We start from the raw sequence: 27,927 nt of genomic DNA, 5'->3' as shown, positions 1-27,927 counted from the left end.
TCAAGTTGAAGAGCATTGCTTTGTACGAACGTGGGCAGTGTCAAATCTGCATCTCAACGTGAATGGGGCGTTAAGTGTTTCCTTCAAATCTTCCCTCTCTGTAACGTTAGGTTTGAGTTCAGAGGATCCGACAATCTTGTGTTGTGGACTTGGCTAAAGAAAGAAGGCGTTGGATATTGCTTCTTGTCAACTTTCTGGGATGGGGGGAGACATACTTTGGAAGAGGTTGTGGCCGAATACAATTTCCAGCTTCCGCCCCTTCAAATTCACTTGCCGCTATTTCATGCAATGGGTATTCTGGCTAAATAACATACACGTATGTAATTAGTCTTGTTTCTTTGGGAACTCCAACTGGCGCAACTCATACTGCGCACAGAATTTTACTCCAGCTTATGCAAACTGAACGCGTGTAATGTCAGGTCTCCGCATATGAATAACCATACGTGATTTCAGTCAAATATTCATGAGTTCATTTCATCCTATCCTTCTATCACTCCTTTGGTTACCTCGAAGTCGTTTTGAATCAAGGTTTCGTCCTGAAGGTGAACTCAGTGTATGCTGGAAGGCCGTAGAACGGTTCAGCTATTCGATTCTTGCTGAGACTCATTAGTGGTGTGCATATCTGGAAATTCCACTGCTGGTGTTCCGACTACTTGTCGAACGCTATCGTGTGGCCACGTGTGACTGTGTGATTAACTCATACTTGTAAACGGGATGTGGCACCGCTGACTTTCACGCACACACACACACACACACACACACACACACACACACACACACACACACACACACACACACACACACACACACACACGCACACACACAGAGTTCATGCTACATGATCTGGCTTCGGTTCTCATCGAGTGAGGATTTTCAGGTGAAGTTTCATCCGACTTGTATAATACTTTCCTCTCCGGCGAGATTACTTATTAGCGGACCCGGCTGAATCTCTTGTTTATGATGTACGATTGGGGTTCAAATGGAACATTAGGTTGACGGAAACTTGGGGACTGCGCCTACCTGATGAGCCCCAACAAGGGCGAAACCGGTCGTGGGTTGTGGAAGCATTTTCAGCAACCTTATAAGTAGTGTATTACGAGATTATTTATTGTTTATGGGCAGTGGGAAGACTTCCTTTTACTATTGTTGTGTCCCACTGATATGTCGAAATCAGCGGTCAACCTCCTGGTTGGTTTACAGAAATCTCCACACCTACGAGAACTGTTTGAAAGGGAATTCATGAATAGAATTTGGACAGTGGTTTGTTAGCCTTTCTACTTGTCAACTGCACAATTTTTACTGTAAAGCTGCTAAAACAATTCGGTGGAATCGGACAATATATAATATGTCAAATGAAAAAAATACCCGTATATAGGTAAGATCGGCTGTCACACCACTTTTCTCTTTCACAATCCCATAGAACATGATCAGTTTGTTTATGAGTAGTGTGTCAATGTGAACCTTTACAGTTCTAGGACAACAAATACCGGTTGCCACTCAGCGCACTATTCTAACATGGAATAGTTGCCCCTAATGATCACTTAGGACATATCTGGCAATGTTTTTATTTGTCAAGTACGCACACACCCTTTCCTTGACCCTTTTCTTGATTGGATTGCATTTGTATCGGTGGTTGTTCACGGCCGCCCCACAAACAGTCCCCACCCAGTGCGTTTCGTGTGTACAAAGACGGATGTGATAGTAGTGAGTGGAATGGTGGTCACATAGGCTTGGCGTGATGGACTGGCCAATAAATCCGGTGCCTGACAAAACCATCCGGTTGTCCTTCGGTTTGGCTCCAAGCCCTTCACTGCGCTGTCAATGTCAATGTAGTTTATGGTTTTCCATTCTGGTCGTGTTTTATCCTCTTTTGTCTTTGTGGGTGTGTGGTAGTCTGTTGGGTGTAAGTGGGCTATGACGGTTTTGGCATGATATATGTTTGCTTGCATGCCCTGGTGTGTGCACGTTACCAATCCGACATAGTCACCAAGTACGTATGCATATACGATGGCGTCCACGTGAGTCGACCGTTGGGGAAGTTGAAGCGTTAAGGCGGTTCATATCCTACTCTGACACCAGTGAGCAATTTCCGGTTAATTATATCCGCTCCAGGTACGTTACTTGCTAAAGAAGTCAAGGAATGCCACACCGGTTCGTCACGTAGTCCTGCGAAATGGCAGGCGAACGCAGTCAGCCTACAGATTATGACAAGATGACTTATTTTCTCCCGGTAGCTAACAGTGGCATCTGGTCAATCTAACTTGCGAGCTTTCCAGCGCCTGCTCCGGAAGTTGAGTGAGACATCTGTTTCTCTCTGGCAGATGGGACTCTCCTTATTAGATTGGGTTAGTTTCATTAGGACTCATGACAGCCGGATCTTGACGCCACAAATTGGTTACTTTGTCCCTCTAAACCCACTAACCCACATACACGTTGATCGTCCGTTGACCCATGGCATCCGTACAGCTGTCCGAACAAGAAGAGTACCATCTTAAGCCAATGAGTTAAGCAGGAACGACAATTGGCTGTTGGTGTTGGCAGACAATCAGTTCTAATGGTGTGTTCCATACTTGGGAGTCCGGTTCTTTGAATAAAGGTATTCTAGTATATTTTTTTCTGATTTCATCTTTACAGGAAGCGTGTGAGGTTGTTGTGGATATGTTGATGGTGATTCCTCAAGTTCTTACTGAAAACAAGACGCTTACGTGGGATGCGAGTGACGGTAGTGTAATCAACCGCAGCTTGACTAACCTTCGTACCAAATCGGATGACAAAACTTTTCACACGAAGTGGATTTTTCACTGGCTTTCAGAATGCTGGCAGTGTAGTTCTGCTAAAGCAGGGCCCTTGAGATATACGAAGGCATTGCCTGACAAATTCGGCGTGCATCACTTCCACTCCAAGATGATTTGAAGTTAGACTCGCACGCACCGCTTGCAGATGCACTAATCGACGCGTTTGAAATGAATATTTTTTGGACTCCTGTTCAAGTCCCAAATAGTGAAGACCATGTGGATAGTTACCATCTTCCGTGAGCTCCGATGCTAATGTGGCATCATCCTGTCTGTTAAGGACGTAATCGGATCTTCACTCGTTACTCCTGTACTGGTCAAGATCTGAAAATCATGAGGGGATCGAATGCGGAGCTTTTCCGTTAGTGTCCACGAATCGTTTTGGGCCTGAACTGGTAGTGATGACTTTTTTTTGGGTAGAGAAGAACAAGAAACTTTAAAGGAACGTCCAAGTACTCAACACTCCGAAGAATAGAAGGCCTCGTAAAACCCACCATTTCGGTCAACTTTGAATTAGGAACAGACCCAAAGTTGTCGAATTGTGAGTTCCTGGCAAACGAAACTCAAGACAGACACACACAGCTGCTTGAGTGGTTGTTCTATCTCTGGATGAAGATTTCAGACCGAGACAATGCAATGCTTGTAGTTAATGACCGATATGGCCTACGCACACAGACACTGGCATTTTGATAACAGAGTGACCTCCGAACTCAAACAGAGAGGTCAGCCCACTCCACTTCAAAGCGATGCCCTTCACCGACACTGTTAATTCTCATCAACTACAGTATATAGCTACTTCCTCCCAGTTCCCTCCACCATTTCTGAAAGAAACTGGAGCATCTGTAACCGATACGTCACTAATAAACGCCTAATAAGAATTGGAGTTCACGCATTAATAAGAAGTCACCTAAGCACATACCTCTTGGTGGGACACCTTATTTTTGGTCGTTCTCTAAGGTGACTTTTGTTTATCTGGATGGTTTCCGTCAAATCGCTTACGCAAGTGGAATGCTGCAGTACCGTCGTGCTGAGGTGGTATGCAACATCCAGAGGGTGAGAGTACCAGAGAAAATGTCACTTCCTGCTTCAACAAACATTTTACGGATGGGTCATGTCTACTGTTTGAATTTTCGTAGTACTGAGGTTTCTCCTAGCTTTTCACACAGTTAACATACTAATTTTGATTGGTCAGTGTATTTGTCAATAAAGATATACTCAGTCTCACGCAGTGCCATTACAACGCAGATCACGTCACTCATCAGCTGCTCACGGTAAGCCAATGGAAGTACAAATTTTCTATGCTCTTCACGTGCAGTACACACAGGTGAATAGTAAATGAGAAGTTCTCACGTGCCTACTTGCATCACATATTAAAAACTGTACTGCTGTGAAGCTCTGGCATTGAAAGCATCTATTGAAACTATCAACTAAAATGTTTTTATATTATTATATGATGCTAGGAAGACGTCCCGCGACGAGGCGTTGCTTGTAAGTAGCTCGAATAGGGGGTGCAAGGAGAAATTTGACCATTTCTGTTCGTGAACGATACAAACATCTTGGTATGCAGATTAGCCTCCGTCACATCCAAATTTGGTTCCACCGGATGAACGGCTGCGCTTGCATGCGACTGGCCATCTTTTTGTGTTCGAAATTAATTCGATTGTCGACGGTATCTAGGTTCTCAACACTTTCACTCATAATGCGTTCCCTGGATGGCAGCCCTGACGCTGGTGCATTGTGGTTCAACACAATTTTAAATGGACCTTTTAGTTTGTATTAGTCTGTTACTAGAACCAGCAGACTTTTGGAAGTGAGCATTCTATTCGAAATGGTTCTACGTATCATGGGAGTTCGTAGCGTAGAAAGAATAATTTACCTTTAAAGTTTTTAAACATCGTCTTGCTGTCTGATCTGTACATTTGCTGGAGGTACCGAACCATTTATGGCCTCAAAAGTATGGGTAATTCTCACGGATAACTAGTGAGAAGTGCTTATCAGAAACGACAATTGTGTTGGGACTTAGATGATGTCATACCTCTACGTGATATGACCGGGCACCCAAAACCAACCATCTGTAAAGTCGCGTGCTACTTTCATTTGTGACATATATGAGTATTTCCACCCAGATGTAAGAATTGAAGATTTGTGATCCGAGTGGATGGTTCGTCTCTCACAGTGTTGGGGTAGTGTAATTGTGGGAGATAATCTCGCCAACGAACCTCGCCCTCCATTGCACATTTTCTCTTTCAGAGTTTGCCAACTGAATTCGCTAGTTCTCGAGATCTTGCTTCACTGCAGTGAGTTTGGTTGATTCCTTGAAGACTGTTTTCAAGTGGCTGAAAGAGAAGGGTCCTTTGGCGGAGTCTTTTCAATTCGGAGCGCATTGAATATCATCAGCCTAGCTGAACACCACTTGACCTTCCTCACTGGTACGGTTCCGTTCAGTCCTGAATAATATTTCTAGGTCCCGTGATAGTACAACGCGAGGTTTTCTGACATTCTTCTACCCAGTTGCTGACACAAAAGTCCCTCACTAAGTTTCCAGGCAGAAGATGCTACTCCTCGTGTACCCTGATCCCTTAAGATTCGACGTAAAGTTCGACATACTGCGCAATATAAACCTCCCTGGATGTCCAGACTGGTCAGAAACCTCTACGAAAAAAGAGTAGGGTGTAAAATGCGTGCGTGTATCCGACCAATGGAATGCGTACAAAACTGCTTCCCTCACATGAGTGTATTCACATGATACATGGACGCTAGTTTCTCGCCTCTATAAAATCCACTTTTCAGATATGACTAATTGCGGTCATTGCCTTTGTCACAGGCTTGGTCCCTTCTAAAAGATACCACCTTTTGTGTGGCCTATATGGCGGGGACAACCTAAAAGGCAACTTGAGAAGGACGGTTAAAAGTGCGTTCTTAGATAATGCTCTTGCTAGAGGGTCACGACTGTTGATCTGCCCTCCCAGTATGGATCAGCTGATGATGATGGCTTCTCCAAGTGATCCGCAGGAGGTTAACAAACCAGTAAATGTGCCGTAATCCCACCACAGTGTATACCGATACATCTGATTCTTGAGGAAACCACCTTATGCTATCCATTTGAAGATTCTTTCGATTTTGAGGGCATTTCCACTCTATCTAACTATCGTTCTACAGTTTTCTGTAAAGTTTGTTCCCCAAAAGTGTTGCAAAACGCCGCGCTGGCCAGTTTGCTGACCTCAGTGCAGTAGCATACATTATTGGGAAATAAGTTGGACTTGATTATTAGTGATGGTCTAGGACAACTCATCCTTTTCTGAAGGGAATATCGAAAAAGACCAACCAGTAATGGTCTCTTTTGGGAGGTTTTGTACTGAAGTGCATATCGTGAGTCGGATGATGGTGATTTATACCGAATGGTACTCTCTCGTGAGGAGTGACTCCTTGTGAGTGACAGATGAATTTTTTGAAAAATCATGACCACACTCTCTGGTGGTCCCAATTACTCAACCTTCAACTAGATAACCATGTGATGCCACACTAGGCATGTAAATCTCAATAGTTATCAGAAATTCAATGTAACTCTATAGACTGAACACACTTCTAGTGTACTTCCGTACTAGCTCTTTTTCATTTCCGAACAGGTCTCTTGAAATTTCTTTCAGTGCTTATGACCATCATGGGAGATTTACTCGACACTTTCAGGTGGGTCCCATAGGGGAGGATCAACCAAATAAAACAAACCGGTTTCAGTTGGGGGATTGATAATACTTGGCTAATCCAAAAAGTTGGATGTTTTAATTACCAGGTCTACCGGTATCCTCCTTCCTAATGAGGAACCCTCCTGGCTGTGATGATGGTGTGATAGTAGTGTGCTTGCATTTCTTATGTCTGGGTGTACTGCAATTAAGTTTGAAACGTGGAATGCACGCCTGCAATCTGGGTTCTATTTTACGTCCGTCTGTTTGCGAGTCGCGGTGTTACAGCGCGCCGTCTGTGATCATTCACTCTAAATGAGCGTTATTTTATTGAATCCGATTTCCGAACGACAAACCCTTCATTTTGCAATGACACAACTGCAGACGCTTTTTGATGGGTGTGTGAAAAAAATGGAAATATTCACAATGAGACCATGCACAATTCCCGATCTGGATGTTAATGTGGTTCCATTGGGGGTGATGGTCCCAAAGCGATAGCTTCTCAACGAAGTTGTCCTAACTTTGACCACAGTGACGGCTTTCCTGAACGATTAAATAGATTCTCGTTCTCAACCAATGGGAAAAAGTTTGAAACCGATTGAGAAGTCATCGTTTCAGAAGAGCTTGGTAAACAACCGGTAGTTTTTATTTGGGCAACGTTTCGCTTTTGACACAAAGGCTTCATCAGGCCAAGTGAGCAGGTCACCAAAGTGGCCAGGTTATAAGACAAACGGGGAAACAATCAGTAAGTCCTCTTCAGATTATCACACTGGATCAGTGTTGAGTGTCAATTAACGGCTCTTGTCGGTTAGTGTGATTGTCAAAGTCTTGCTTTGGTGAATTGGGAGAGTTTCAAATTAATTCTGATCGGGTTTGGTCCGTCAATTTTCCACTTCAGGGTGCTTGAATTGATGATTCACCTCGGGTGCCATCGTTAGATTTTCCTTGGTCTTTGTGGGGTTGTGAGTGCTGCAATAATTTAGTTGGGGGGATGAGGTCAAGTGGAATTCAAATGATGACTGCTCCTCCCTCTGATGACCTCACACCAGCACGTGTCAGTTCGACTGATCCAAAAAGATCCTCGTTCTCTTGCATGTCTCATAGATGGGTGTCTGAAAGCACTACTGAGCTAGCCTCAGCGTTCCAATGCATTTTCCAAAAAACCTCATTTACGCATAAAGGTGTTTATTCGTACGGTCGAATCAAGAAAAACCCTAAGAAAGGCCACTCTCCAACTGGGAACGCTTGGTCCATATCCTACGGTGTTCCTTATTCGAAGAGATAACTGGTTATGTAGTGGTATTAAGCACCGCGGTGCCGCAAACTGTCCTTACTAGTCGCACAAATGTTGGATCGGTTCCCTTGCACAAAAGCGAACACCGTATGGGTCTTTCTTCTTCGAATAATTTTATTCCATCCGCTAGGTTGCCAGGGTAATGCTATTGTCCGCGGCGCGAGGTTTCAGTCCGAATTCATCAGATGTCTCAGTATTTTTTGAACCGTTGTGACTGCGAAATACACGAACTAATCTGGCGTGCTCATTTACACTACGTTAAAAGGGTGTTTTGTTTCTATTTACTGCTCGCCTGTTAACTCTAACCCCCACGAACTGCTCTGCTTTATAAGATTCTAGTAATGGTCGAAAGTTATTCAATCTCCAAGTTTTCTCGCACTATTTGTCAAAGATTTCAGAATAGCCGGATCACCATGTATGAAGTGGTAGTGTTGCGTCACATAACTCATCCTCCTCCTTAATCCAACTGATGATGTTTGGGATTACTACCTGTGTGTTCTTCCTCATCAAAGTAGGTTAGGTCATCAGAGCTAACGGTCTGAGTTTCAAATAACGCCTACCAACTTCTGATATCGTTTATACTGCACTGAGGTTGCCTGCAGAAGGATTTGTTTTTCCCTGTGAGACTATCCACGAAAAGTAGAAGTTTCCGAAGTTTTGCACCAAAAATCTCGTATTACTGTGCAAAATTTTATTTTTAGGCTAGCAAGCCACTCGTGATGGATTTTGGTTCGAAGAATGTTGTCATTCCATCGTGTCTGGTATTTCATAACAAGTAAGATTAGTATTTATTGATAGTCAGAGAGTAGTTCAAAACTATGGTTTGATTAATCGACGCGAGTCCCCCCCCCACTTCAGAGACCACAATTTCAGAGCTTCGAACTTTTCTCTCACCGAGATGAAGAGATTTTCGTCCAATGTTACCCCAGATTCGGACGTAAGAGATTTCATTTCTATCCACAAATGATAATTACTACTCGTAAATCACGGTTGGCCGCGTGTTTGTGAATATTCCTAACGTCTACCGCCGCTGCGTCGTTGAACTTAAGGTTATGGGGTTAGGATCCTGCGATTAATTTGTGTTTGATGATTCCCCCTATACGTACAGCCTTTCCTGTGTATGTCACTCCTCGAAACATTCATTCTGTTGGTGCACATACCAGGGACCACTATGCACTCCAAATAGAACATTTGGAAATGAACACACACGCTAGAGTATCCGTACAGGCCTTGACCGCGTCTACTTCGTTCCAGAGTCCAGCAACATGTGTTGTCTCGTTCCTACCCTCATACAGGTACAACAACAGAAAGTCGCCACTCGCATACTGTCGCGCTAGGTGGATTGTTGTAGGCATCACATGCTAAATGATGATATCCTTTGATTGACACTTCAGTATGTCTACATCCAGCTATGCTCACTGTCACAGATGCAGCGGGCAGATTTGTCCATGCTTGTTTGCAGGTTGCATGCAGACGACCATTACTATGCAGCGACTTTACAGACTGACTAGCTATGTCCGACCACATTGGTCTGCTTTGTTTGATTGACGGACTCGGACTTATACCCAGACCAGTAAATCGAGTTTAAACCTCATAGAACAGAAACAACTTACCCCAATACGTTTTCATTTTCAACACTGATTGATAAAATGATCACCCAAATGAGGATTGTTGAGCTTCAATATCATTCCATTTTCAACACTATTTGGCAAAGTTGCTTCATAGGTATTTCTAGATTTCTGTTCATCCACCGATCGGGCATATTTCTTTAGCTCCGGTTTGTCGCGTTCGATACTCGTCTCTTCCAACAGATGTCGGGAATCGCTACATGTCACCCCAACTTCTGATATCCTCATCTCCCCAATCCTGTTTCCTGTTTGTCACAAGCATGTGCTGTTCCGGTTGTCAACCCTCTGTACATCTAGACTCATGCCAGTGCAACCACGCACACACACATCTGCACAAGACCAACATATGTTTCGTTACTACATCTCTATGCTGCATTTGTTCTGCTCTCGGTTCGGCGATTTATCTGTCCGTTGGAACTGCATGGGTCTGTAGTTTCATTCTTCGTTTGCTAATACTTCCTACTCCATATGCTGTCGTTGCTAGTATGAGACCTACCGCACTGTTGACCTCTTAGTAGTAATCACACCAGTGGCTCGGTAAGGTATGGATCCATACTTATCAACTGTGGGTCTTCACACAAGTTTCTGGGTCGCACACTTACGGCCACCTACCAATATGGTCACAGCTTCGAAAATTCATTGTTCACCCTACATTTTTCAATTGCCAGTAGAATGTAAACTTGGTTTCCTTCATGAGTATGAATAAAGGCATCAAGGGCTTCATTTTCGACATTTCTCAAGCTCGTAAAAACGGTTATCCAGTGTTCTAGGAGGGTGTACGTAGTTCGTCTTGAAAAGAGGGCGTACTACACCTTTCGTCCTGACTGGAGTGAATCAAGTGGATCGATTGCCTGACATTCAGGTTCAGACTTTGAATACGAGGCAGCCACCGGCTTCACTTTGCGCATAGCATATGTGGTGTTAATGGATTGAGCTCATTCGTCAAGATTCGTTGGAATTCTGACTGCTTGGGAATAGATGATTGCTCTCAGTTTTTCAATACCCCGATACTTATCTAGCCGTTCTCTTTGAGTGTGGTTGTTGGCCATATGACATCGAAGATAGGAATGCGAACGTTGAATCTTGGCATCCACCAAATGACTCCCCTTCGGGACGAAAGGTCTAGTGGGTTGTTTTTCCAGTACAGATTATTTCTTTCTTATGATTCTCACTTGAAAGCCGGCAAACCTGGGGCTTAGTAACCACTATGTGTCCTCCGTGAAATGCTGGAAGCACTCATCTGACCATCCACAAGTGGTCAGATCCCCAATGATCCTCGGCACATGTACAAGCAAAAACCAATCATCTCATTCAATATTATGTTCCTCTAGGGGACCGGCGGGAACGATTGCTCAATATATCGCCAAAGGATTTAACAAGGCTCGACTTTTGTATCAACAGAGCTGATGGTTTCATTCCATCTATCGTTCAGGATCATATAGGCCACTTCATATGGACTATGTTTTTGTAATTTAATGGTGTTGGTTTTTAACTAATGCAAACAGTTCAGACACTTTCATTCAGCTGTCTTTGACCCAGACTGTCTGACTATATTAATCGATATGTCTCGTTTTGAGCTTATATCTGCCATTGAATGAGATACGCACTTCAAAATGGTTTGTTAATATTTTAAATTTAATATACGTTTTTGACATCAAAAGTGACAGCGGGATTCCCAGCATTTAATCCTGTCTCACAGTGAAACATCATCCAGGGTTATCACTAACGTATGTGAGCAATCTGAGAAGGACTGCGGTTTTCTTTGGATTATATTCAGTTTACAGTTCAACCTATATAGAATACGGGTCTCAGTGACGTTCGTGACGATGAGATGTTTAATAACAAGCAAGGCGGGGGGGGGGGGGGGAGTACATTCTCATATATTGTGGACCACCATCTGTCTCTTGTTTTACCTTTTTTCATATCGAACTACGCCTGTGGGCTTCTACAGTAGCATTGCAACATGCGATTTGGCATCCTGTACCCGGGGGTCGAACAGGAGCGAACGTGAGCATGCTCAACACCTAAATACTTGGGACCCAGAGGGCAACCGGGTAGCCCGAACCGCTCATAAAACACACTCAAGGCCTGCGCTTATGACATCTTATAACATCCTAACATTTCGGCACGTCCAGATTATTAGTGCCAACCATGGGATGCATATTAACTACAATATGATGATGTAAAACAGGATGAAATATTTTTTAATAAAAAGTACGATACCATATATTGTGAATGAAGTTAGGCTACCAGTTAAAATTATTCAGGTATTCAGGTATTCAGTCCTTAGAAACCAAGGGTTTCAAATAGCAAACGGTTTCGCTTTCCCGGGCAAAAGCAAGGACTGCTAACTTCCCCCACATGCTCTCGTACATAAGATTACAATATTTCCCAAGCAGTCACTAACTCCTGAAACGTGTCAATCAGTCGAGTCTTCAGATTAAGAACTTTGCCACTCGCAGCTTACCACGGAATGGGGTATGGTCAACAGAACAAATGCGTAACGTTCATTCGACTGTTCAGGTGAACCGGATGCGGTTCTTAGTGACCCTACACTTAGATGTGGTTGAGTTCTTTGTTGAAGTATTTCTTTTAGTTAACCAAAAGCAAATACAGGTAGAATCTTTAGAAATGGCCACGGATCTTCAACATCACCATATTATCACGCCAGGAAAATTGTCCTCACCGCCGACTTCCTCCCTAATCGGTGAACTCTTAAAGGTACGGTCTAGAAGATGACGCAGAGGAAAATACACATGGGCAAATATTTCTGAGTTTCGACGGGATTTCATGAAAATAAGGGCGAATAAATCGGTTCTCTCTAGAGCATGGTAACTATGGCAGTATTTGGTTTGAAGGTCTCCGACCATAGGTGATACACTGCGTGCTTTTTGAAACAGTGGAAGGTTTTGGACGCTCAAATTGTCACAATCATTTTTTTAGATCGAGAGGCTCTTGGTTTGAGCAACCCCCCGCCTTTTTCATCATTTCATAGGTGTTCCATATGTGCTTTAACATTCTGCTAGGATCTCAGTCTCGTGAACCCTTAGCGTTAAGCAACCACTATCCCACAAGTGCCACAGCTTAGGTCCCCCTATTTCTATTTTTAAATAATAGCACATTGTTATCGTAATTCCCCTTTCAGCTAACTAACCCGAGAACTGGAGCTGGTCTTAGCGAAATACGCTCATTTGCAAACTAATTTGGTTTTTGCGAGAGACTCACCTGGATCCCAGCTGAATCTCTCGTTTGTAATGTTTCCAGGAACTGGTCTTTGTTTCGAAAAGGTTTGGATCTGTTGTTTACGAAACCTCTTTGAGGCGATGACTACTCAATCGCTCCCAACCGGTGTTTTAACGTGATGGAAATTCCATCAACTAGGATTGAAATCCGTCCTTTTATTCACTAAACATGCCTACTGAAAACTGCAATGCAGCAAGATGGGTCCCGTCCCGTCTTGTTCTTAAATTCAAGGAAATAGCCCAATTGTTATTTACCGGAATCCACATAAACTAAGTTGAATTAGATTATGTTACTTTTGGAATCAAGCAGGCCTGTTATCTTTCGCTTTTGACAATGACACAATGGCCTCAGCTGTAACCTCTGACTATCTTTCAGCGCATGTAGAACTGACTCAGCGACTGGCGCTTTTCAAACCGAGATTGAGTATTGACCGGTTGACTACAACCTTTGGCATATTATCTAGAGCATTTTTTGCGGCTTCTCTCGAACACTGAAGTGGACGGTCTGGTTCATCTTGACGTCGTTTGAACTTCATACTTTTTTCGACTTTTCGGTGTCTGGTGGTCGCGATAGTCACAAGTGTGCATCACACTTTGTTGTTTTACAAACCGGTATCTATTGTACTTCTTGTGTTGTGGGTTGTGGAACAGCCTTGTTCCTCACATGCTGTACAATTCCATATGGTTTCGTAACACGTCAGTAGTTCCGATCACGTCACTTCTAACAGTCTCGGCTTTTTGCACTCACTCACATAGTGATATTAACTATACTACAAATAGTATCATTCTGTGGTCTCCACATTTTGCATAAGGTAGTGCAATCCCGAAGGAGCTGATTTTCTCCTGATGAGTGATCCATTCATGGAGATAGTGGAAGTGTTTGCTTCTTTGTTTGCGTAAATTAACCAGAAACTCTGCAACAAGTAAACAATACCAGATCAATGGATAAGTCGATAAATCAATTAATGAAGTGTGGCTTACGACTGGAGGCTGCTACATTTACATTGGGCTAATTCGCTTGCATTTTTCCTTGGTGCTGTTTGTTTACCTAGCAGATCGTGATCTCCACGTGCACACATTCTCGAGTCGTTGTCTTTCGGTCTTCACAATACCTATCCTAGCATCACTTGCTCCTACGCATTTGACCGTGGCTGCCTATGTGATCTGGTCTTGAGCTGGTAATTTAAGGACACATACCCAACTTGGCTAAAGTCTCTTCGGCAATCAACCATAGCGTAATGGTCAGGCGATAAAACTGACGAAGTCAGTGCAGTTTTCAATCAGTGGTTCCCTGTATTGCACTGTGCTGTTTCTGGTTATCGACAGTTTCGTCCCAATTAGGAAATTTCTTTCTCCCAACTAGTTATTTACACGGTATAACTTCGCAAGTAAGCGCCTATATAAACCAATCCATCCAATAACAATAGGATTTTTTTATTTCGCTAGATAAAAACCACACTTTCGCATCGAACTGCTTGTAAGATGTGAACTGTTCCAATTGTGTTCACTTCTGAGAAATGCACGGTGCAGATAATAGGACGGCACATTGGCAGAAGAATGATATAATCGAGCAATGATCTTCTCTGTGACGCGAGGTTTTACAATTACAATAGAAAGTAAAGCTATCTCTTTTGAATAGACCCACATGTACACCCTATTGATTAGGAGCCCTCGACCAGTGTCTTTTATCATCGATAGTTGTCTTCCGGGACTGAGGACTTGATCTCTCAACTGTTCCCTGGGTTGTGAAGAGATAATACTCTTCTCAGCTTGAGCACTGAAGTAGTACGAATTAATAGTTACCAGTAACTAAAAAAGGTAGTGAAAACAGTAAGTTTTCGATATAACTGAACCGTTTTGAAATGCGATTATGCATGACCGTGAAGTAGACCAACATAGATGAACTCTTATTCCTCTAAATGGATGATAGCTCTTCACGCACACGAACTGTGGAAGCGGTTTTGCAACTGGAGCAGTAGCGCGCCTACCAATGTTCATATTTTATTTCATCATTATTGTGTAGCAGGTGTGAAGGGTCGCGATGATGTGCACGTGAACTCCATTCCTAGATTACGCTGACCAGATAGACATATGCTTGCCATCACTTGTTTGTGTACATCCAATGTCTCGGCCAGCTGTCATCGGAGGCACACGCACTACTACGTACGGTTTCCTGTTGTTTATCGTCACCTAGCGAGAACTGTCAGTCGACTGATGTAGCTCCTGGTCCTTCTATATATCTCTCTCTCCCCTACTCACAACCCTACACATAGACTGTCATACAGCTGCACTGCAATACGAAGTTTGTCACTTGAATGCTTTTTATCAGACTAACGAATGAGCGACTTTGTCAGTACTGACATGAACCCGTCAAACACTCATCTACGTTACGGCCTGGATGGATGGCATGGCTGAATCACCTCGAGTTCGTACGAAGTCCTGTGGGATGGGTTTGGCTAAGGTCCAATTTTATCCACTTCCAACCCCTTGATGTTATTTTTTTATTGGGATTATCCTGTCTAAACAACTATTTCGAACTACACTGCGGTTGGCGATGTCACTCCTGACCTACAGTGAATGAGTTTGCGTGACTCTAGGTGGTTTTAGGCTAGATCCTTTGTGGTTCGTGCTACCAAGCACGTTTTTCGTCTGGTGGGCTGGAACGGAGCAGATGTTTACTTTCTATCTAGACTCCGTGACTGCCTATCAACCAGCCTAGACACAGCCAGTTTTTCTCCGACACTGTTCTGTGAATCAGGCTGGTTAATTCTGGGAACTCTCTAATAGAAACGGACATGTCAGCCCTTCCGTATTTTTCTCCTAGTATCACAGCCTGTTGGGCAGTTGCCGGTGTCAGGTTTTCCACTTCCCACGACCTCACGATGACACGCAGTCCAGTGAGTGAAGTTGATTGGATTATTTTTTTATCAGTGTAGATTAATAACTCTGTCCATTATTTCACATCTTGTGAAATTCTTGCCTATTTTTACCGATTCCGTTCTCTACCGTTTCTCTTGTAGACCCACCTCCAGATTCCATTGTACCTCGAGCCCCTCTACGCCGTGGCTATTTAATACGCGTGGGACAGAGCCTGAATTTGACTTGCCCTTACGATGTTCCTTTCTATTCGTGGATCCATTCAGATCAACCGACCATTGTTCTGTCGGAAAAACAATGGTTTTATATTCGTGCAGCCACGTTAGAGAACTCTGGTCTTTATGTTTGTCAGGCGGTGGACGGATATGGGCGCAATTCTGCCGAGATTGCCGTCCGCGTGTTAGGTAGGTTCCGCACCAATAAATACCCTATTCCACTTGTAAGTCAGATGTTGTTGTGACGTGAATTTGCTATTTGTATTGTTTAAGAAATTGTTTCTTTGGACTGTGGACCGGTCAAACGGTTCGATCGGATGTATCCATTCACAGCGCACAGGCAATCAACTAGCTGGTACATCCTCTTGTCCTTGACCTTTGTGTCTATTTACACTGGTGATGGTGGCTGGAATCCGGTGCAACACACGTTACAGGCAGTTGGCGCAGTGACAGTCTGCCAGCACACTGCTCCCTTTGTTTTTTTCACTCCACATTTGTAAAGCGCAGGTTTGCAAACCAAACACCAAAAGTCCAACCAACATGTGTCATGTCAACAATAGCAATATTGGGTGACGCCGTAGTAACTGCGGGTTCGTCCATTCTGGTCTATGCCTATAATAGTGAGGTGCACACACTACTGTCAACATTACGTGCTGGTCAGTGTGGATGAACTGTTCGAACAGTGCCGGACTAGTCCGTCTGGTTGAATTTCGTAACCACACTGCCAGCGTCGTGGAAACGCGGTTTCTGTGAGCACAATTCGACCGATTCCCGCAAAACTGTTGAGTTTACACAAGTGTTGGTATCCATGTCTTCCGCATGCGTTATGTTTACTCCAGTCGTGTGATGTAAAGATGTTTGGAGCTCGTGGCAGACGGTGAAGGCTTTTTCTGCCCTGTCGTTAATCGGTGTTGAAATCATTTTTAACAAGTCTGACGATTCATATGACTGAAATGACGTTTATCGTTTTCCTGTTTGTATGGTATTCCATGATATGCTCGACGATTGTTGAAATCACTGGGAAAAACTAGAGTAGTACGAGCTGAGTGACCGTAAACTATACGAAAACCAACATAATTCATGGCGCTTCTGGTCAAGTTTGACTCATGGGAAGTGGCGTCCACGTGGCCACCCTAATTTGTTTTATGGCCTCATACCCGTGCGTTTTCACCGTACAGTTTATAGTCTCACGCTTGAGGGACATCAGACTGACATTCGAACTGTCCTGCTTGATATGTCGAACCTTGAAGGAAGACGCCCAGCATAACAGGATCCACTTGGTAGGACACACCACGCATATGTGGGAGTGTTGACGCTTGCTGGAGTGTACAAACAATAAACGCATCGCCTGAGAGTTCTTGGGATACGGAAGGTTAGATCGATTTTCCGCTTGACTTTCGCGTTGCTCGTACAGCCGCAACACAAGAGCAAAACAGTTCAAACAAGGGAAATTTGCTGCAAATCGAGATGTTTGGGGCAAATTTAGGGTCTAAGTCATGGCGGGTGGTTGTTTTCAAGGTTTACTGTCTCTTCCGACTACTCGACAAGCCTCATAGATGTGGGATAACAGCTTGGATTGCGCGTGACGCAAGTGCTAGTTATGTCTGGAACATTTGAATGTACACCCGAGGCGTGCGTGATGGTGCCAGGGGAGTGTTGGGCTAGAACTCACCAGGGACCTCGAAGGGCAGAAAGTAAAATGTCACTTTTTCACTCATTGCGGCTTGGGTCATGACCTACGAAAAAAGTACGAGACTATCTGGGTAACTATTGATCACGAAGATAAGATAAGTTCTGTCTAGCATATTTTCACAAGCGAAATAAACTCATTATACTAGTGAACAAAAACCACGGAGTTGCTGGTCTAAACTGAGCCATAAATCGTAGACCGTTCATGTTATATCCTAGGGAGGCACTGCCGCCAGCCTCATGCGGTTCGCCACTCCAAGCTCCTGAGTTGGGATGCCGGTTTTTCAGTCACCATGAAAATGCAACCTACAAGGCTGCTGCGTTCTGCTCTCATGAGCAACTCAAAAGACTCACTGTGTCACATCCGTGATTGAACGCCAAAATCAACTCAGTCCACCAACCCCTCTCCTCCATCTCATCTATTTTATTCCTCAGTGGCATAGAAGTCTCGGGGACTGGTAACATAACATTTCCCACCTATGCTCTCTTTGCTTTTGAGGGTGGAATGAGCGCCTACACATATTCTTCCCTATCTGTTTTTGATTTTCCCGCCCTCGGTCTTTTTCTAAGATCTGCTTGAATTTCCAATACCTAGTCGTTCATCCCACTTAACCTGTCTTTTACTGACAAGCAGTCTTGATCCCCACGTATCAAAGCCATCACATGTAGGAAGGTTTGTTTCAGACGTGATACACTACTCATAAGGTTGCTGAAACTCTTCGACAGCCCACGACTGGTTTTGCCCTTCTTGGGGCTCATCACTTAGGCGTAGTCTCCGAGTTTCTGTCAACCTTATGTCCTACTTGAATCCAAATTTGACCGATTTCGACATATATATATATATATATATATAATGTTCTTAAGAAACTGAGTGTGCTGTACCAGGCCACCTCGTGTTTCACTTGATACGATATTCGAGATGTCGCGATACATGTATAGACGTGATACACGACTCATAACATTGCTAGCCCTAACCATAACTTACGAACACCTTTTCGCTGTCGGGACGTAATATCTCTTTGTTTATCCGATCTCCCCTAGGGAGGTGTGTCTGTGCGGTTTTCAAACTTTTTGCTAAGCATGGACCAACGGTATGAGCGGTTGTACACATTCACTGTCGATCAAATCAGGTGAGATTCTTTGGACACTTCACTATACAGAGGTCAGGAAGAAACGTAAGTATGCCGGTGCACGATTAGCCCGTGTGTTCACCTCATCCTGTTCATCTCGGTGGAGTTGGATGAGCACATCAGAAAGACAACAGGAAGCTTTTTATTAAGAAAGTGAGATTTGTTTCCAACCTTGAAAATTGAGCGGAAAATAACGAAGATAACCCGTTTAGAATTTCTAACGGTTTCACAGTAGCGGTTGTGGCATGAATGACACTGCTACGCTTGACTCCGCTCCCCGTACAGTGTATTGTTGATTTCACCTCGATTGGTGACAAAACGTTTACAATCAAACGGCTCGGCGAACAAGTCAGTGACCACCCACGGTACCTGAGCTACTAACATTCATCGTAATTGCAGAATAAATAAGGGGAGTGTGGTTTTGCGATAATGGTCTTGATGCCACATAAGCTAGATCTGCCGGACGTCACATTCATATAGGACGGAGACCCTATGTGGAAGCCCTTTTTTAGATGAACAAACTGAAAGCTCACCAAGGTCCATTCACGCAACATTTCGGACGGTACATCCTCATTTCATTTCAATCTAGTCCTGAATTTGCAACAGTTTACACTTTTCCATCGTGCCAATTGACCGTGAATCAGCTGTTTCTATTTTGTCACCTGACGTATCGGCGGGCATGCGCTGTATAGAATGGATTTTTATGAGCGTTCCACTATGTGGATATTTTGACTCCGTATGTGTTTAAGCGTGAAAGCTCACCTGACCTCCATGCAGTGCAACATGTGTGACCCCATGAAGATTGTAGGGACACAAACAAGTTGTAAATGGGTATTTTCGCAACATATCTTCATTTCATCCATGTAGTATTTCACTAGTTAGCCTAAAATGTAGTGATAAGTGTCTTGCACCATCAATACAGACATCGTGACTATTCATGTGTCACCTGTAACAGGTGGTTGGTGGGCAAACGGACAAATGGATTTGGGGTAAATGTCCAGTGATTCGAACACAGGGTAAACCGAATCAACAGTACTTTCCCCATAAAGTGGTACGCTCATCTCCGAGGTGACTTCCGTTCCTCCTGTGATTGTGAAAGTTCTTTAGTGGGAATTCCCTTCTTCTTTATCAGATAAACTCTGCCACCTGCATGCAATGTACCACCACCAGATTACATTCTGTTTTGATCTCGGTTCCTCATCTCAGCTCGTGAATTTCAGCATAATTCCGGATGTTCCATCTTACAGACATGGAAGAGACATTCTTATGATTTTTAGAGCAAATGCGCGGTGCTTTTTCCGAAGTGTAGTGTTCAAAACTTATCGTCTGGCTAACAGATTAGATGGTTCGAGTTTATTCTGTGTGAAGTATTTTGCTGTTGGACGTATTGGTTGTTGGAAGCGTATTAGGTGGAAACTATCACTCGTCCAACTTTAGATTTTAGACGCTTATTTTCTTTCGGTTGTGAAATATCGGCGCGTATCTATTCTGATCGAGTCCCAGAATGCCAACGAGCCTTCCTGTCACGTAACCTTCCCTACAGATAACAGTCAGTGTGGTCATTTCTTTTGTCACGCTCGCATCACCCTAATCGATAACAACTTCCGGCCATCCGAATTCATACGAAGGGTTTGTGTAATCGTACAGAAATTAGGTGCTGAATGTTGGAGATATGAACGTAAGCACGCCGGGGCAGTGCTTGCATCGATCGACGCACGTTATCTTCGAGGATTGAAGTGGTTGGCCCAGACAATAGGACTGATGGGGTTTAGTAAGAGATACAGGTCGCAAAATTCCACCAGGTTACTTGTTTAGGGGCTGGAGAAGTCTACACATAGGAAATGAATCACTTGACATACGCCGATTTTATAGTGTTGGTGTGATGTACACTCAGCCGCACGATCGCAGTTCGTCCCACCGTACGATACTCACGCATTAAATAGTTACACAATATGAATACAGTGATTCTTCTTAATCGTTCACCTTCGGTATTTCATATCCACCCCTTTGATCCTTGTCAGTCTGCCTTCGACTGGACACGCCAGCCTAGACTTGTAACTCTCCTATGGAGCACAGAATGTTTATAATTATCCTTTTTACTTTACTTTTAAGATACTTGCTGCTTTTTGTATAACAGGTTGGTCAAGAACACGTTCCTTCATTTAACCGGTTTCATTTTGCTGTCCAGTGTTTAAACAAAACCGTTTTGGCTGGTTCGTATATTAGTGAGCCCGGACACACAAGACACGAGGATTTTAGTCCCTTGTGTAGCTGAATGGGATCTCGAGTTAATCTTAAGCCCTAACTTAGTGGTAGCAGGTGGTTGATAGTGCACGGGGCAATGTTTAGTGATTTCTAGCAGACAGGCGTATTTTTTTCTTTCGACAGATTGAAATTCATTAGACGCATAGCCGAATCTCCACTAGACACTCAGTCGCTCTCCTTTTCTTATTTCATGCTCCATCCCTAATCACATCTGTGCAGACCCATCTTCGTACGTCGCCCAACGCGAGTGTGTGTTGGGACCCAATGGCGTTGTAAACCCTAATGGTAAGTTGTTCCTCAGTTTTTTTCAGACTATTTGAACAAATGAGCATGCATAAACCCACACCCGCATGTGCTCAGTGCATGTCGAACTGCCCCTGGGACTTTTTCGACATTAGCCTTCCAGACGGGATCGATGAACTGCCATTACAGCGGAAGGGTGTGCCGGTTTCTTCTCCTCTGCTTTTCATCCGGTAATCATGATCATGTCGGTTTCATGCAAAATCGTCTTCGTAATTAAATCGCATCATTTGAACAGTGTTCGCCGCCGACCATTAAAAAGCCTTTCTTAATCTGATATTGTGAAAACCAGCTTAGAAGTAAAGCGATTTCTGAAGTTTACTTCGAACGCAGTTTTTTTTTCAAATACCACAGTGGCACAAAACCTATCCGCAGTATGAGGGAGGTATCATCCTTGCTGCATCCTTTCTCATTTCTGGGTCAGAGTTGCAGCAACCGCTCACATCGCAGTCACGTTTGATCTAGGGATGTGGATCGGACCTCACACGATGCCCCAATATTCTAAGGGGTTGTAGACTACTTACGGGGTTCGCGTCTGTTTGAAGCCAACCTGTCCAATCGCTACGGCTTGATGTGAGGTAATCCGATTACTAGAGGTTGCCGGACTACCTATAGCAGGCGGGTGTACACATGTGTAAGCGTAGGATATCCAGGGCTTTCAATAACCTTGCAAGTCACAATATCTGGTGGATGGACTTTGGTAGAACAGAAGTTTGAGGAAAACTAGGGAACCGCGCCTACCTGATGAACCTCAAGAAGGTGAAACCGATCGTGGGCAGTCGAATAGTTTTCAGCAACCTTATGAGTAGTGTTGCATGCAGACTCCGGTATCGCTCTAACTGAAAAACGGTCACTGGCAAAATGCCGTGAACAAGAGATTCAGCTGGATTTAAGATGACTTCCCGGTTATCACCGGCTCAGTTTGCAAAAGAGTGTTTAGCAGCACCAGGATTCATCATTTATTCAATGTCGATCGGGCGTTTGCATATCATTATTTTGAATTCATTGTAAGCAATGGTAGTGCGGTCAAACCCCAGACAGTGTTGGCACAATAATAACTCCTGTCCATTTCAAATGGCTTTCCACGGTAGGTGATTCAGTCAAGTACCATCTTTTAAGAAAAATATGATGGAGCGTAGCGTGACTTCCATATACTGTTTTTCTATCCGCACTCCAATGCGTCGCTTCAACACCTCTCTATGTTCTCTCTTTTTCGTTCAATAAGTCCACCCGAAAATCCGTACATCCGGCTCATTTACAATGCGCTTTCTCTTCCCGTCATCACTGACTGACCAGCGCGGTCTGAATAGGCTCTTGTTGCCTTCGACCTTCTCATTACCACCACCCGTACCCAACCCGCATTCAGTCTCCACTCTGACCACTATGCTTATCCGGAATCTAGCGATCTCATCGACAAACTGTCCGGAATGTCATTCAACGACTAACTGACACGTATGAAGAGCATCGCGGATGACTGGTTGCCTCATTTATTATTAAACAAAGTGTCAGCTCAACAGCTGAAACAGGAAGCATCAGGACTGGTCACTTTGACAGGTCAGCTTAACAGAGTTGTTCCAACGCGCAACGTGGCAACACCCATCCACATCGACGTACATACGTACACACGGATACGCTTACAAAGGAGAATCCAACCACGCTGACACAATAGTCGCGCGACTCTAGGGAGTGCACAAGGCCAGCAAAACGGTAGTCATGACATCTGCAGACATCATGTCCATTCTCTGTGTGCAGACGTATTAAAACGACTGTCAGTCGTGTAGCTCACCTAGGATACTTGGAAACAGATTAGAGGGAAATCTGTATTTGATAGGCTGGGCGGATTCGATAGTTTCATTCGATGTTTTCCAGATGGTTTGCATTAACATTTAGCCTGTCTGTTTCAAGCGTCTGATTGTGCTCGAGCCCAGGAGCTACTGGCCACTGTGAATAAATGTATTGCCCTATGCGACGTGTACGTTTGTACGACCGGTTGTGCGCGTGCTGAGGCATCGCTGGAGGAAGCTTGACTTCGAGAACGGCACACAGATAGATGTATTGTTCCGGTTTCAGCACGTCGTGATGTAACCTAGTGACAGCACGTTACGGGAGCGCCTGTCGTCCTTGTCTCCTCCCTCCAAGAATCACGTCATCACGTGTATGTGTGTTTGCATATGGATACGATTATATCTGTGTAGATCAAATTTATCACCACTGTCTCCTAAAGTTGATCTGTCATCACGATGACGGCAGTTAAAAACACAACAACGAAAGTAGGCTTGTTTTGAGCACTGCGTATCCAACCTAAACTTTGTGCTAGTAGCTCTTTCGGCTAGATTGTAAGTGCACAACAAACTGACATGGTAACTCTGATCGCCGTCAACGACTGACTACCGGGATAACTGGCAGTTTTTGCAGGATTACGGTTGTTTCTAATTATGCATGTTTATCTTCTGGAAGTACAATGTTGGATAATCACCCATTGATAAACTGGGAAAAAGAATTGGCGTAAGGAACGGCTCTAGAACGATTGAGATTCCAGCCCAGCGAGTTATTTCCTGATTCTAAGTAAACCTTCCTGAATGTCTGTGAATTATAAGCAAGCATAGGTAGTCACACTTGAGAACAATGATTTCGATGAGAAACTGTTTTCGACAGGAATGGTGGGTTACTCTATATCCAACGCTGTAAAAGATTACTCATCTATTCGCTGCAACAATCAAACTAATTAGAACACACACACACACATGAATCGCGTTTGAACAATCGTCCTCTCGTCTTCACGCAATCGTCCTGGCGAATCCACACAAAAGGGGGAGGAGCACTGGACTCGAGTTTCGCTCTCATTAGAGCTCATCATCAGCGCATATCCAATGGCCGTGGGGTTTGAACTCCTCACATCTGGCATGTGGAGCGAACATGTTACCACTACTCCACCGGGATACACTGGTAAACTACGTTTGAACAGGCAAACATGTTCGCGCTTGAGTAATGTGAGCGGAACGCCCGGCGCCTCAAACGAATTATTGCTCCTCAGCCAGAGTTACTTCTTTCAGGTGGTGAACCATAGTTTGATAGTCGTTTACGTCTGTCCAGCATGCTACCCTACCGATTCCATACTGCGGTCAACGCTGCTGACCTGCTTTCTGATACAAGTGACGCGGGAAACCAGGAGTTTGACAGGTGACAGGCATCTGCGAGTTTACAATCGCTCCGAGACTTCTAATTGCCTGGTTTACACTACCATCATTCAATACATTCACATCCCTTGATTTCGCGGTGCATTATCACAGTGGGAGAACCCTCTAGATATTCAATTTATTGTGGTGACTGAGCACATTTCACGCCTGACGCAGTGGCGGAAGAAAATCGCGCGGCTTTTTCATGGTACTCGTTTTCGTGAGGGTTCGTTCTTGCGCTTCATTCTCTGCATAGCTAGAGACTCGTAAACACGCTATTTTTACCGGACCCATTGAAAACACACGTTTGTCTAGCGTTTAATATTTCAGTACGTTGGGTGATGTTGAAGAGAGTGTGTAGTGCAGCTGCCCTTGTTGTGCCTTTTTCTTCGGTTCGACTGGAGGGCCAATACCGAACCTAGGTCTTGGAATAACGAATGGAATATCCTCGGATGATTACCCTTCATCAAGCATGAACTGTCTACTACATATAAATACGGAAGGCAAGAAGCTGTCATAAAGTTCGTGATATTTGTTTGTTCGGAAACGCGAGGATATCTTTTGAAGATGGTCCATTCTTTGACCATGCACAGGAACCCAGCGCCATTCACCTGGGAGGTCCTAAACCACCATTCAAACGTTTACCTAGTTGTTCGGGTTCTACTTCGTCGAAAAACTTGTCTTATATGAACTTTTCAGGTATCGGTTGAAATTGTTTTGGTTCAGACAGCTGACCTAATTCTTCAGTGAATTTCCAATACCCAGTATGTAATTGCTCTGGCGTAACAGCCATCCTTCATCTTGATCTATGCCCCTGGTTTCCGAACTTCACACAATGAAAACAATGTTACCTATTCCTTCACACATACACACAGACACACACGAGCTCATTGCTGCAGATGTCATTCTTATGCATGACTTCACCGACTTTCCAATTTGTGTCTCTATTGGTAAGTGATCTGTGAAGATAATGATCCCTGAGGAAAACAGGTTTTCTCGATGCCACATTGTCACGAAAAGCTGCTCTCCTGATGTCATATCTCTTGGGTTGACAGCTCATCGATGTCCCCCTACTTTCGTTCTCAGCTTGCCCATATTCTTATTGACTGTGTCTGACAGGTGAATTCGTTGGGATTCCCCACGGTATAGCCGACTCACTCTTGTTTTTCCAAGGAGTGTTTATAAATGCAAGACCAATAGGTTGCTGTAATTCTCCTGGGACATCAACGGAGTCGGTGCCCATCTAAACCTGCTATTTGAAAACGCCATCTCTGCTTTTTGTCCCCAAATCCCATCAAACCTATCGGGTAGTCTACGGCTTCTAAAACACCCACCCAAGTTCCGCATGAGGGATCTCGACTTATGTCACCCGCTGTGGACAGTCTTTTTAAATTACAATGAACGCCTTCCTCATGCTAATTTTCGAATTCCTCACTGTTTGAGCCCTTGGCTCCGACCGTTTACTGATGATCGTTGGACCCTAATGTCCTTTTATCTACTTATTTTATAATTGGTCCTGTCGGTTGTCCAGTCGTATTGTGTTTGTAAGACCATATGCAGACATGTTTTTAGTGACATGGTGCTGTATTAATTGGACAGATGGCCATCCGCTTACACAGTGACTTACAAAGTCCCGGGGTTTGATAAGAACAAAATCCGCGGTCTATCTGGACGCTCCAACGGATTGTGAAGATCAGTGAGTAACCGCATCGTAACGATAGACAACACGTGGGAATAACGGTTCCGAGTTTAGAGCGAGCGGTGAATTTTTTAATGAAGTAGCAAGATTTGTTATGAACTGTTCTTCATGGTGTTCAATGTTCTCCAGCAAAGCGAACATCACCTGTTTGGGATTATTCGTCTCCTGAGAGTGTCCTCTACTCTACGGGATCTTTCACTGGATCGTGCCTGATGGCAAACGCTGTTGGAGGATCGCAGGATAAATGGTTCATTTGAAGTGTTGTTTCTGTTGGACAGAATTACTACAGCAGTGTTTGAAATGACCGACAGAATCTTTGCAGAAGTAGGAATATCTTGCAACTGCTAAGGTAATGCTGTTGGAATGATTCACTGGGTTTCGGTCAAGTGGTTTGTGCATTCTGTCGGAACCTCACCGGGTGTATATCACTGACCACTGCGATTGTTGAAGTCTCTGTAAAGGTTAGCATGTCAATTCGCACCAGGGAACTTGTGCTGAGGCAAAAGCTGGATAGGGAGGACATTTGTTTGTAGGAACCGTCTAACAAGGTGGCTTTGAACAACGCACGTACGCAAGATTCAAACGGCCATGTGGTCTTTGAGGTCACCGTGCATATGATCATCCCCACTGTGCAGTTCATGTGCGTTGCGAAAATTTCCTCATGAAGTCAACCTGTTCACAGTCATGCCAGTTCGCACCCTGAATGCCTACATTTCCTCAAGTATTCGACGTTCTTCATGCCTACACAGCACACGAATGAGCCAAAACACAGCTGACTACTGGACTTCATGTTCAGAGCAATTTGATTCAGTAATTCTGAACTAGATCACTGACACGCATGTGTGCACGATATATTTGTCGTAAATTCCGCCAATACGTTCTTAGCTAACTCCTACGTTGCTTCTGAATACTCAAGTTCTCCGCTTGAAATTCAGTAGGAAGAAACGAGTCTTAGCATTTCTACCAAATAAATTATCATCTGCCTCTGTGAAGCATGGTGCATTTTGTGTATTCTGAGAGGTCCTCAACCTGATTCCCTCTTTCGAGGAGCGAGCGCCTCCACTGGAAGAATAATGTCTTCGCGAAAGACCCTATGCGTCTGTAGTCGCTTTTGTGAACATGTGACCAAACTTGACATAAGGAGGATTAGTGGCCCTCATCGCCCCACAGTTTTGAACAAGAGGGATATGAAAACAATACCCATTTGCTTTTATACGTTTAACGTAAGTCACAGTCTCTCATTATGTGAGAAATCGTTACCCTTACTTCAACTAAGGTTATTACAGACTGATTTCTAGACTTGTATTACAATGTTAAAATCTCAGTGGAGGATTCTTGCTAAAATTTCTCTTTTTGGCGACATTTTCAGGACCATGCTTTTTGACAAGCTATTCAGACCGGGATCTTAATCCGTCTCGAGAATGGGGTGATAGTGTTGTGCTTGATTGTGATACGGTGACAACAAATGTGGCCCCTGGCCCAGTACAATATCGATGGGACGTAACCTACTCACGCCCGCTGAGTGGATCAAGTGCATCATCTGAGAAGAACCAACGGCGCTTGCTCATCAGAGCTTCTGCCCCATCATCATTATCATCTTCATCTTCGTCCGCATCGTCCAGCTCCGCGGTCTCCATTTTCGATGCCATCCCTCCCTCTGTTTCTACTCGACTGCTGGATCTGAGCCAATTTAACGAACCCAAGCTACGACTAAATGATTTAAACCTACGACACAATGGAGAATACAGGTGCATTGTCTCTACAAGTGATCGACACGTGCCAGCCACCTCGTTTGGTAGTATGGCGCGGTCAGACAGCATTTCTCGGACGTTTCGACTCACGGTGAAGCGTAAGTTTTGTGTATATGGTATCGAGTTACCTGGTTAAACTTTGGTAGACTGTTGGATCTAATGCCATAACCCCTATGATTATACGTCATA

General features: G+C 44.1%; 2 protein-coding genes across 2 annotated transcripts in view; one reads left to right on the top strand and one right to left on the bottom strand.

The window, feature by feature from the left end:
- T265_03291 (hypothetical protein) lies at positions 1–27,624 on the bottom strand (the record flags this gene model as incomplete). Its single annotated transcript, XM_009167737.1, has 4 exons — positions 1–153; positions 14,245–14,445; positions 15,663–15,796; positions 27,501–27,624. 4 exons carry the CDS (start codon positions 27,622–27,624, stop codon positions 1–3), a joined length of 612 nt encoding a protein of 203 aa, XP_009166001.1.
- T265_03290 (hypothetical protein) overlaps positions 1–27,927 on the top strand; it is a gene marked incomplete at both ends in the record, with an annotated part of 60,064 nt that overhangs the window by 2,616 nt on the left and 29,521 nt on the right. Inside the window, 3 exons of the mRNA XM_009167736.1 lie at positions 15,657–15,917; positions 21,032–21,097; positions 27,357–27,836. Of these exons, the coding sequence (XP_009166000.1) occupies positions 15,657–15,917; positions 21,032–21,097; positions 27,357–27,836 (807 nt within the window). The remainder of the gene's footprint in view (positions 1–15,656; positions 15,918–21,031; positions 21,098–27,356; positions 27,837–27,927) is intronic.

The sequence above is a fragment of the Opisthorchis viverrini genome (genome assembly GCF_000715545.1).
Source record: "Opisthorchis viverrini unplaced genomic scaffold opera_v5_47, whole genome shotgun sequence".
Taxonomy (NCBI): domain Eukaryota; kingdom Metazoa; phylum Platyhelminthes; class Trematoda; order Opisthorchiida; family Opisthorchiidae; genus Opisthorchis; species Opisthorchis viverrini.
Note: the sequence above shows the minus strand (reverse complement) of the source record. Positions and strands in the feature narration are given on the sequence as shown.